This window comes from Pan paniscus, chromosome 13 (genome assembly GCF_029289425.2).
Source record: "Pan paniscus chromosome 13, NHGRI_mPanPan1-v2.0_pri, whole genome shotgun sequence".
Taxonomy (NCBI): domain Eukaryota; kingdom Metazoa; phylum Chordata; class Mammalia; order Primates; family Hominidae; genus Pan; species Pan paniscus.
In genome coordinates, this window is record NC_073262.2 from 130,716,586 (window position 1) to 130,729,807 (window position 13,222).

Consider the following 13,222-nt stretch of genomic DNA (forward strand, 5'->3'; position numbering starts at 1 on the left):
CAGAAAGCATTTCGCTCCTCCTTAAAAACTGTTAAATAAGTATTTAAAGAATTAATTCAGTACCCACTGTACAATGGGTACTGAACTAAGATTCCTGCAGGTCTGGGTTCAATCCTGGTTTTATGTATTTACATTCCACACTGAAGTGTGTAGAAATTAAGGAGAATCATGTCTGCAATCCATTCTCTGGTGTTTCCATTTAAGAAAATTATATATGTACATTTTCACAGAAACACATGTACATGCAGAGAAAAGGATAAAGCAAACGTGGAAAAATGTTAAAATTTGAGGAGTCTGGGGATCCTCTGCACTCATTGCAATTTTTCAGTAAGTCTAAAATTAAAGAAGTAATAATTTTGAAACTTGATTTTTAAAGAAAAAAACACTAACGGCTTCTTGAAAACTTCATAACTATCTGCACTAGGTAATTTAAAATGTCCTTTCACAGTTCTATAATTATTATATTATATATTATATAATGATTAAATATTATATGTTATATCATTATATTATATATTATATATATCATTATATTATATATTATATATCATTATATTATATATTATATATCATTATATTATATATTATATATCATTATATCATATATTATATAATAATATAAATAATATAATATTAAATAATTTAATATTAAAAATAATATTAAATAATAATATAAATATCATTATATTATATTATATTATTATATAATATATTATTCAAATTATAATATATTGTAATATTTCTTTGATCACGTGAGTCTAGATTCTTCCACAGAACAACTTATCAACTGTGGTGTTTGTCAAATAGGGCTTAGGTATATTTGGAGAAATAATATAAAATACGAATTATATGAGATGTCATTTGTCATTGTTTCCACTGGATTGCATTAGCACAGAAGACTCACAGAGCAGCTATAAAACATCTCAGTTTTGCAATATCATGTGAGGAATGTTGAAGGCTGCTTGAGAGCTTTATTTGCTTATTTACAAATTTAAGGCAGATAAAACACATTTTTAAATACTGTGATTCATCAATTAAAGTGCATGCTAGAAAAAAGGTATAATTTGTTTGGGGGATGATAGCTGGTAGTCTTCAAATAACCAATACGAAAACAGCCTGACAGTAACTATGAATAGAAATAATGTGAATGGTCAAGGTAAAGTTAATGAAGTATTAAACCAAAAGATGTTTTCTGAAAAGTCAAAAATTAAATTCTAGTAAACATAAAAAAACAGTGGAAGATTTTTAAAGAACTAATTTTGCTTGCTTTCTTTTCTTTCTTTTTCTTTTTTTTGAAACAGGGTCACACTCTGTTACTCAGACTGGAGTGAGGTAGTGGGATCATAGCTAACTGCAGCCTTGAACTCTTGAACTCAAGCAATCCTTCTGCCTCAGCCTCCTGAGTAGCTGGGACTACAGACATGCACCACTATGCCCAGCTAAGTTTTAAATTGTATGTAGAGATGGGATCTCACTATGTCACCAAAGCTGCTCTTGAACTCTTGCCTTAAGAAATTCTCCTGCCTCAGCCTCCCAAAGTGCTGTGATTATTGGCGTGAGCCACAATGCCTGGCCTAATTTAACTTTTAATTAAAAAAAAAGTCAAGAATACTGACAAGTTCAATTCCTACCACTCACATGAAGGACCTCTATCAAGATAATGTCTCAGCTGTTGGGTTTTGGAGATTGGCTTCCAATTCCATTATCCTACCCCTCATTTCCTTTCTTTTAAATAATGAGGTTTAAAAAATGCCACGAAGGTTAGTATATATTTTTTCAGAATAGCAAATTAGAAAAAGAAATAAAATTATATTGTTTGATAGGAGACTTTAATTAGAAACACATAAGCACAGTTTTTATATTTGATACTGATATGGTTTGTGTGTGTCCCCACCAAAATCTCATCTTGAATTGTAGCTCCCATAATTCCCATGTGTTGTGAGAGGGACCCGGTGGGGAGATAATTGGATCATGGGGGTGGTTTCCCCCATACTGTTCCGGTGGTGGTGACTAAGTCTCACGAGATCTGATGTATTTATAAGGGATTTCCCCTTTTGCTCGGTTCTCATTTTCTCTTGCCTGCCACCATATGAGTTGTGCCTTTTGCCTTCCACCATGATTGTGAGGCCTCCCCAGCCACGTGGAACTGTGAGTTCATTAAACCTCTTTTTCTTTATAAATTACCAAGTCTCGGGTATTTCTTTATCAGCAGCATGTAAACAGACTAATACACATAGCTTTTGAAAAACTACTGAAGATGTCTTCAGGGGGCTTCTGAGCCAGACTTCCTGGATAGCGGTTCCTGTTCCGCATGCCTATCATATTTCTAGCTGCTCCAAACTGCTCTTCACTAAGACTTCTTATATTAACCGTGAAATGAGTGCGGTTTCCCAGTGAAGAAATGACTATAACTCATCATTTGATGCTTGAGAACAAACAGGGGTACTGAAATATGCACACAACACTCTCAATATTTTCCAAGTCTGAGATTGTTCCTCAATAAAAATATTATGTGGACATCTTGAATTCAGGAAACTTTGCTACCTCTAACATACTGAGATCAAAGAAACCACACATCTAAAGACTAGAAGTTCATTACAGTGAATACCAAACCAATCACAACTGGATATGAAAACATTGGCTACTAATTTAGGTCAGGATGAAATAAGTTAAAGAAGCAAGAATAACCTAGAGCTGGGTCCCCCTAGAGTTATGAACCGGTTACAAAGCAATAATAACTGAATTACTACAGGTTCCTCAGATTCTCTTGTGATTATATGTAAAGACATTTAAGTTTGGGATGATTTTATAAAACTATTCTTAAAATTAAACTGTAATGAGAACATTATTTTAAAATATAATCTATTTTCCCTCTTTAAATTATACTTTCATTTGCATGCTGGTGTGGAGAACTGGTTTTGAAAAGGAATTAAGTCCTTATTCCTTGACGATTTTGGTCACTGCTTCTGTGTAGCTATTTTGCTCATGAATTCCTTGTCCTAGTCCATCACCTCTGTGGTTTACTTCTATTTTTTCTGTAGGTAATAATTTCCCTCAGGAATGTGCAATTCTGGACATCAAAGTTTCTTCTACCCATCCTAGAAATATGTGCCAAGCCAGAAAGACAGGGAATTTGGAAATTAAGAAAAGCAACTACAGGACACTTTTGAGAGATTAGGGTTAGTTTTTCATAGGGACCCTGAAATTTCCTTTAGGTTTAGAGTCCTGGATACTTTTTAAAAATGTTTTAAGTTTTAAATTGACAAATAAAATTGAATATACTTATTGTGTACAACAAGCTATTTTGAAATAAACAGTGTATACATTCTGGAATGGCTAAATTGAACTAATGAACATATGCATTAACTCACGTAGTTATCATTTTTTTTTTGGCTGAGAACACTTAAAATCCATTCTTTTGGCATTTTTCAAGAATACAACATATTGCTACTAGTTATCGTCACCATGTTCTACCATAGACCTCTTAAACTTATCCCTTCAATCTAAATTAAATTTTGTATCCTTTGACTAACATCTTCTCAACCTTCCCTGAATCCATTATCTCAGCCCCTGGTAACCACCATTCTACTCTCTACTTTTATGAGTTCAACTTTTTTAATTCAATTTTTCATTTTTGTGGAAGTTTCAGTTATTACAAACTATTGGGAGCAAATGAATCTTCCAATATGCCTCTTACTTGTGTATAGGTTTTTCCCATGTTAGAAGGATTAGGGAGAATCATAAAGGTGGGATAAACCAGCTGAACCACACTGATACCATCTGACACTATAAAGGGACTACAGATTTAAAGTTAGCATTCTAATTGCAGGTCTGAAATCCAGACCCCCAACATATACTCTTTGCCCTTCACTACACAATTTTTAGTACCTCAACTTTAGTGAGTTCTCCTGAGAGACTTTTTATTAGGAGCTGTTCAAATGACAACTTTGACCAAAGCGTGTCTGCTGATAGCTTTTCCTCTCCATTTTACAATTTATGGCTGTGTAACTAGAGATCTGTATCTGCAAATGCCTGAATTTTCCAACTCATCTCAAAACTGAATTTGCAAAGAAGATATCACTTAAATTTTTGCCACTTAATTCTTTGTGTTTTCCCCAAGGAATACTAGCCAGCAACTAATTTCCTGGACAAGGGATCAAAAGTACTAAAAGTAGCAGAATCATAAACTTTTGCCTAAACAAAGGGGTTGACTTAAGTCTATTGAATGGACTGTATTTCTGTGCAGTGTGAAATGTTTAACATCCTCTGTCTGCCAGTTCTGGTTCTTTAGTTCTGCTCATTATATATAAAAAGCCTCGCTATCCCATATTCAGCTTCCTTTTTTGTTTCTTTTAACAGAAATGCTGGCATGCAACTTACCTCCAGGAATAGCTCAGAGCTGATGCTCTCAATTTAGTCATGCGAATTACATTACATTTTTCTCCTCTTTTGAAACACTCTCCCCCAATCTCTGTAATCATGACCCCATTAGAGCTAGGTGATTTCAATCAAAATGAAACATATAGTTTTCTCTAACATATAGGAAGGAACATATTCTACAATAATATCTAATCACATTCCAAGCTAAAAGAATTATATTATTTATCTGGAAGAATATCTTTTCCCTTGGAAAAGAAAGTTTTGTATGTAAGGCTCAGCTTCAATATATTAAAATGTATGACTGTTTATTTTTTTAGGTTGAAAAATTTTTTTCAAGGTTTTCAAATAATGACTGTAACATATAAGAATGATGGAACATTTGTAGACACTTTTCATATTAGAAAATACCTACTAGCAGGTGATATAAAATATACTGAAAAGAATACAAGAGAGTTGTTGAATGGCTTTTTACTTCTCATCATACAATTCTATTTCTGAATCTTTTTCGCAGTCATTTTTGAAAATATAAACATTTTTTCTATTAGATAACTTACCTGTTAAAATGAGCAAAATGGGGATACAAACATTAGCTCTGCATGCTATTTTGTTAACAGTCCATATAAACCCGCTATGTATTTTCAAAGGAATATTTTCTCAACTTGGTATTTAATGAATTATGAAACTTTTGGTCCTAAACATGGGTACATGTGCCCGCTTCCCTGCTTTATCAGACAACATCCCAAGAATTCTGTGTACTTACAGAAGCACAGTTTTCAGACTTGTCTTCTACAAAACCAATTTGGCAGGGCATCCTCTGATTCTGCAACCAGTAGTCTGTTGACTCCAGCAGGCTATTGCTGCGAAGAACCTGGGGGAACCCAGAAAAACTCAGTTCTTATTCGGCAATCCTTTCTATCTAAACAGCAGCTCTCTCTCTTTTTTTTTTTCTTATAAAAAAACCTGTAGGTGTTTTCTTTTCCTCAGAGCTTCTGGGTGTTAGAAAAAAACTTGCAGGATGATAGCACCTCTAAAATGTATAAAATATCCAACCTAGAATTAGCTTGAGAGAAATATATTAATGTTAACACAGATGTTCTCTCATCAAATCCAACACCTGGAAATGTCAATTGTGTAGCTTTTGCATAATTTGCAATCAAATGATTGTTTTGGGGGTATGGCTCTGTGGGCAATGGGGATCAAATTTCATTTAGTGCTAGTGTTCTTTCACACTCCATAAGTATTTTCAATTAACAAAATATGGGGTTTTTCATTGATGGAATATTGATTCTTCACTTCTTTGGTTCTGCTAACATAGCTTTGAACTAGTGTACAATTTTTCTAGAACACCTAAGGTACTATGTTAAGTTTAAAAGTTGTTAGAAATAACTTATAAACAAATTGCATTAAATACCATTTGCCATTTAGAAATAGCACGGTATGGCAAAAATAATTGGAATACATGAATTAACAAAACCAAATATGACTGACAAATATCTAATTTCTGGTCTTGGATTCTTAAAGCAAGGAAGAACAAGCATATTTTGGAGCTGAGATATTTTGAAGATGAAATATTATCGATAACTGCTAATGTCTTTAAATTATCCAAATATTGGCTGGGCGTGGTGGCTCACACCTGTAATCCCAGCACTTTGGGAGGGCAAGGTGGGTGGATTACCTGAGGTCAGGAGTTTGAGACCAGCCTGGCTAGCATGGTGGGACCTCGTTTCTACTAAACATACAAAAAGTTGGCCAGGCGTGGTGGCGCACCCCTGTAATCCCAGCTACTGAGACAGGAGAATCACTTGAACCCAGGAAGTGGAGGTTGCAGTGAGCTGAGATCACACCATTGCACTCCAGCTTGGGCAACAAGAGTGAAACTCTGTCTCAAAAAAAAAAAAAAAAAAAGCCTAATATTGTATAACATTTTCTTCATCTTTTTAAAGATTCCCAGTGCTTTTCTGGTACCCTCTATTTTATTAGGGTAATACTTGACTACTACTTTCACTTAAGCAACATAACAAATTTAATCAGTTTGGTTAATGCCACTAAAATAGGATAGTACTTCAATTACATTTCATTTGTACAACAAAAGATTGTCTTCTCTTTTTCTGTAAAGACAGAAATACATTACTTTTAGTCTCTGAATACAGTTAACTAAATCTAATTCTGACACATTTTAGATGAGTAATATTACTCATCTAAAAATAATGAAAATTTATTAATGATAAATGTTATCATTTATAATATAAAATATAATCGCATATCAAAATATCATTTATTATATTAGTGATAAATTTTCATTAATAAATTTTCATCATTCTTTCTCAGAACAGTACAAAGAGACCCTTTGTGGATGAGCAAGTAATTGAATGATAAACTTGGATTATTACTGCAGACTGATGTTGGCTAGGGAACTTCTCAGTTCTCTTAAATATTTTACCTAAACTGGTTCTTAAAGCATGGGCTAGGACCTATCAGGGTCCCTGAAATCTTTCAGAGAGTGCAGCAATCAGACTACTTTGATAATAATACTAAGATGTTATTTGTTCTTTTTGCTCTTGTTGTCTCATGTATATTCTGTGGAGTTTTCCAGAGGCTACATGATGTGTGACAGCACAACAGACTGAATGCAGAGGCAGCCAGGATGGCTCAGCTGTCTTGTATCAAGTCAGACATTAAGGAGATTTGCAAACATGTGAATTGAAATCACTCTTCTCGCTAAAGGGTTTTGTTTTGTTTTGGAAAACAAATATTTTTCTTAAAAATATGTTATATAGGATAATGTGTTTATTATTACTTTAAAATTATTTTGTCAAATAACAAATTCTTATTTATTTAATTTAAATTCTGTTTCATTATTTGAAAATAAAATAAAAAATTTTCTTAGCTTTAATTTGTAATATGGAAATTAGCAATAAGTATAATCTCTCTAAACAAGAGTTTCTTCAGGTCCCTAATATTTTTCTTAGAGTGCAAAAGAATTTTGAGTTGAAAAAACATTGAAAACCATTGACCTAGATGAACTTTATTTAAAGCAGAAAAAGGCTCTAAATCCACTTCACTTTATGCCATTCACATGCCTTTCCCTTGTATTTCCAGCATAGAATAGAGTTTAAGAGCATCAACATTACTAGTCTAACTGGGTTGAAATCCTAACTTGGTCATTAGTAGCAGGATGACCTCAAACAGATGACTTAAACCCTGAGGTTCAGTTTCCACAGCTGTGAATGCAGATACTACTCATCTGGTGGAATCACTGAGGGTATTCAGTGAGATGATATATGTGAAACACTGTGCCATGGAAACGGTAAGCTATTCTCTCAGAACTTGGGTTTTACTGTTACTATTTGAAGGTGGCTGAAAAGGATAATAGAACATTGGATGCCTTCTGTCTGAAATGACAGGACTGAAAATATTTCAAATGTGTGATGGCAAATTTTCTTTAGCAAATATTCTGGTCTAAGGTGTAATTTTAGTTTTGCATTTTGTAGTATTAATAGTTACAGCTACTATTTTTACATGCTTAGAATATGTTGAAGTTGGGCTAAAATTTTCCTATATATATATTTTTACTTTTTCATTTAATCTTTTTTGCAATGCTCTATGGTAGGAATTATAATAAAGATACAAATCTTTACAGAAATTTTCAGGTTGAAAATGAAGACCTTGAGTCTCAGAAAGACATGAATTTCTGCCCCAAATTGTTCAGAGCCTGACTTTGGATGTGAAATTACGGAAGAGGGCTGTCTTATATACCCATACAAATGGGTATGATTTGAGGTAGGTTTCCAAAAACTTATCTGCATCTATTTTTTTTTTGTAAATAAAACTGCATTTTCTTATGGACTTCCATTTTAAAGTTAGTTTTCTATTAATGAAATTCTGAGGTGACAATTTTCTTGAAAGAGAGGAAACTTTTTGTGATGTAAATTATATAATGTAATTAATCTACTTGGCAAGTATTATCAGTATTTTAATTTCTCAAAGGAAAGGATGCTTTTACACCTACTTGAGTTATCTTTAAGCCAACTGATGTTATCATGCTTCTGCTCCTTGCCTTTCTGTGATCCCTAGATTTTGGAACACCCATCAATAAAACAAAGCACTTGTTAACTCTACGTCATAAGAACATTAAAGATTTAAAATGCAGGCATCATCGCTTCTTGGCCTTTTGGCTAAGATCAAGTGTAAAATACAGACATCAAATGAATATACTAGTTAATAATGTCTTACAATGCAGTTTAACAAACATTCTGACTAAGAATCACTTCTTAGTCATTCTAGAGCTCACTACTCAAAATTATATCCTGCACCTTGTCTACATTCTAAGATATTTAGGACACGTAATACCATGGTTACAACAAAATATTTCAACAGAGAAAAGCAACTGTCACTTATCGGTATCAGCCTTAGGAAGGTGACAGAGTTCAAAACACAATTCACTTGGTGCTTTCAGAAAATTGGTGTGCTGGGTGGGTACATTTTCGTGGTGAAACACAGACAGGCAGAGGGAAACTTGCCAAAAGTCATCAGTCTGAAACCTCCCACTGCGAAGATTCCAGAGCTATGAAAGGGGCTGTCTGAAGACGAGGCTAGTTGGGAGAAGAGCTGGCTACCTGTGGGATTTCACCTGCTCTTAACTGCTCTAACAGAGAAATGTGCACAGACAGATTAATCTGCCGAGTCCTCAGCAGATATTTTAAAGATTTTTTTTGAACCTATTTTAAAAATAAATAACTAAAAATATACGAAGATCTTGCTCTGTCCTATCCTAGAAGTGAGGAAAATGTGAAGTGCTTTAGAGACCTGCTCATTCAATGAAAAATTCTAGAAAGATTTCTCATTTGACTCTTCCATTTCCCTGGGATACTGTGCATCTTTCCTAAAGCACATCTTTGCTTTAGAAGAAACGGAAGCAGCAGAATAAGGAACTGGAATTTAAAATAAAACCTAAATCTTGCCGTGCTTAAGAAGAAATGTTTGGACGAGAGCTTCTTTGTTTGGTGAGAATATTCATTTGCCACATACATGCAACTTTAAAATTTTAATTTTATCATCGTTAAAAATTAGTTAATCTGATTATATCAGTAATTAAAATAAGATATATTTTTCCATAAATTTCATTAACATTTAGATGATTCATTATTAAATATTTATATTCTTTAATTATTGACCAAATAATAGTACATTTATTGAGAACTGTCTGGGCTAACACCCTAACCTACACTATTATCTGAATTAAATTTCTAGGCTTGTGAGGTAAATTCTCAAGGCTAACATAGATAAGGTTCTTAAAACAGTGCCTGGTGCATCCTAAGTGCCCGATAGGCATTAGCTATCATCATAGTTACTATTTCCTTTGCCCAGGCTTAGAGGGATCCATACTTTATCTAGATTTTGCAGAACTAGAATTTCAGTCAGGCTCCCAGACATTAGAGCCTCCACTAAGGCAGTGTTCCATTGAAATTATATAGCTTCTCATTTTCAGCTTCTACCAAATCCCAGTCTATGCATTTACCCATCTCTCTCTCTCTCTCTCTCTCTCTCTCTCTCTCTGAGCTCAGGTGTGTTCAGGAGGTTTGAATTCCAGTCCTGACTCCTTGTTAACTGTGTAGTTAAGTCCACTAGCTCCCAGACTCCCTTTGCCTTTGGTAAACAATTAAAGCAAATGATCTGAAGGCCACTTCTATACCAAATACCACGTAAGTCTCCTCCTCCCTTCCTCTTTTGCTCCTCCTCCCTCCCCCTTTCTCAAAAGTATGCATTGAGAGCCAAATAAGTAAAAGAGAATAAAAATGCAGACTTCAGTAAACCACTTAGCATCATATGTAAAGCAATTTTAGCCTGTGAAAAGCTTTTAGTTTCATGGCTTGGACAAATGATTAGGAAAAGAAGAATGCTTGAAGGAAGAATATGTGCTTGAGAATTCAACAATTTTGAAGCTTTATGAATATATTCTCTCTGCTGAGAGAGTTGCTTTCTGAGAAGGAAAAGAGAAAAACTCACCAGGCTCTCAATGGCTCATTTGTCTGCTATTTTTAGTTATGGACTTATTTTAGATGAAGAGCTAATAATGAATGTTTTGTGTGTTCACAAATTTGAAATAATAATGGCACATTTTCTTTTCAAATTTCATGAGTTCAGTAAATAAGTTTAGGAAGATCCTTTTGCTCTACATTACAGTTATGTTTCTTTTTATATAGAGAACCAAGTTGAAGAAATTTAGTATTGATTAGACAGAGAGGGAGAAATAGACTCTGGACACAGCCCCAAACATGACTGAGCAATGTCTTCATATTTTTTAAGTAATTTAAATTGGAGAAGACAGTGACTGGTGATTAATCTTGGAGGTTTGGAGGCAGAACTGAAATTAAACCCCATTTCATCCTACTGAATGAGCTTGGGCAAGTCATTTAACTTCTGTGGGACTTAGTTTTTACGTCTATTACATGAAGATAATTAAAGACATTTCAGAAGTTTATTCTAAGGATCAAATGAGAACATGCTTGTAAAGGGCTAGCCTCAACAGAGTATGCAATTGATACGTGGTTGCTATTAGTATCAGAAATGCAGGAAAATTTAGACAATATCTGTTTCATCGAACATTTTCTTGGCCTCTTCACAACATTTGACAATTTCTCTTCTTTTATTTATTATTTGTGATGTGCCATTCTCATTTTTCTTCTCTTACTTCTCTACTCTCCTTCAGTCAGTATCAGTCAACCAATGCTCATTGAGCTTTTTTGATGTCAGCACTGAGAATATTAAGAGCGATAACTCTTCTAGAGAAAGAACAAGTACTCTGACTGTGATAAAGGAAATCTGGTGCTTTGTTCCAAGACAATCCAGGTCAGCTATCCCAAGGATGGACTGGTCAGTTCTCCCTTGGGGAGGGGATGGCAAAGGGCTTGGCCCTTGACTAGAGCGTTGAAAGGTGGATCTGTGTTGTCTGGATGTATCAGGGCAGGTGGAGAAGACATGTCTCTCTTTTCCTACCCAGGTGCCATAAATATAAGTATTCTTTATAGTTTGCTCGTCAATATGTTGGTGTTTCTACTCCCATCAATCATTTTCCTTATCTCCTTATCATTTGCAGAGTTTCAGGGAATTAATTACCACCTGGAGGGATGACTTGCTGATCTGTAGCTCCAGGTTTAACCTTTCTGTAGAGCTTGGCTTTTCGCACTCCTGTTAGTTATTACTTTTGGATTTCTTGAGGTCACCTTGGACTATTCATGTCTACACACAAACTCCCTCCTTCCCCACTTCCAGTGCCTGAAAGAAACCTGACTTCCTGACTTCCCTATTTGCAGTTGATGTCAGGACAATTCTCCCAATTACCCTGGCTTGAAAATTTGGTGCTATCTGGAACATCTCTTTATCTATTTCCTGTCTTACAGTCTGCTCTCCAAAGTTTAATTTGGAGAGCAAATTACTTAACAATTAGCAATTATTTAAGTTCTTTCAATTACTTAAAAAATAGCAATTTTTTAGTGCATACCATGGATTACTCTCCAGGTAATACAACAGTGAGTAATATGTAACTGGTCTCCATATTTATGGAACTTAATATCTGGCATGGGGGCCAAACAGAAAATAAGGGAGCATTGAAGTACACACTTAATTACACACTGTGGTGGGTATCATGAAGAAATAAACATAGTGCAGTGATAGGGAATAAAAGGGATGGGGATTGTTATGGTCTGAATGTGTCCTCCTCTCTCCCCACCCACCCCACCAACTCATAGGTTAAAATCGAATCCCCAATGTGTTAGCATTAAGAGGTAAGGCCTTTGGGAGGTGATTAGGTTAAAAGGGCTCTGCCCTCATGCATGGAATTAGTGCCCTTATAAAAAAAGGCTTGAAAGCTTTTTGCCCTTCTCCCATGTGAGGATATGGCAAAAAGGCACCATCTATGGAGAATGAGCCTTCATCAGACACTGAATCTGCTGTCACCTTGATCTTGAACTTTCCAGCCTCTAGAACTGTGAGCAATAAATTCCTGTTGTTTGCAGATTACACAGTTTAATGTATTTTGTGATAGCAGCTCTCACAAACTAAAACAGAGATGATACTTGAGAAAGGAAGTTAGGGAAAGCTGGACACACACAAAGGTCCTATGTGTTCGTATCGTAATTCTCTCATCTCTCTATCTTCCTTATCTCTGAAATCCATCTAGCTCACTAAAACCAAAATAAAGAATAAAAATGTAAGCTTTGAAGACAAATCTGATTTCAAATTCCAATTCTTCCATTATTTAACTGTTCAACGCAAGGCAAGTCACTTAACTTCTTTGAGACTCAGTTTTCCCGAAAATGAGAGTGGTATTTCTACTCACAATGAGGAATCTTTTGCAGACATTAGAAATAATGAATGCACATAGTATCTGATTATTTCAAGTGCTCACAAAGAGCAGCTATTGTTATTACTAATATTATTACTAATGTTATATAATTCTCTCATAAGACTTTAACTTCAGTTGACTAACTGATCCAATAAATATGACTGAGGACCTTCTAATCCTTTCAGAAACTAAGCTAGGTTTTGCAAAACAAGACAGAGGGACAATATTTGCTGTGGGTGAGCCCAAAGTTTTATGGGCTTTTTGCCAAACAATAGGCTAGCATTCAAGACAGAACAGATTCTAATTCAGCTCTCTCTTGCTAATCTTTTGATAAACAGTGACTAAACTCCAATGTTTAAGATACAGCATTTTGCCCAATTTAGACATTTCCTAGGCTTTGTCTCAGATTATCTCCCTCCATAAATGCTCTGCTATAATCCACAGGTTTAATAAACAGCTCTACCATATAGCCTTTATGATGCACACATTTTTTTCATA

At 34.7% G+C, this 13,222-nt stretch overlaps 1 protein-coding gene across 6 annotated transcripts in view; it reads right to left on the reverse strand.

The window, feature by feature from the left end:
* Positions 1 to 13,222, reverse strand: part of SPHKAP (SPHK1 interactor, AKAP domain containing) — a 202,106-nt gene that overhangs the window by 123,596 nt on the left and 65,288 nt on the right. For all 6 annotated transcript variants that reach the window (XM_034955311.3, XM_034955312.3, XM_008975309.4 and 3 more), the window contains one exon: positions 5,141 to 5,248. In XM_034955311.3, coding sequence (XP_034811202.2) covers positions 5,141 to 5,248 — 108 coding nt within the window. The remainder of the gene's footprint in view (positions 1 to 5,140; positions 5,249 to 13,222) is intronic.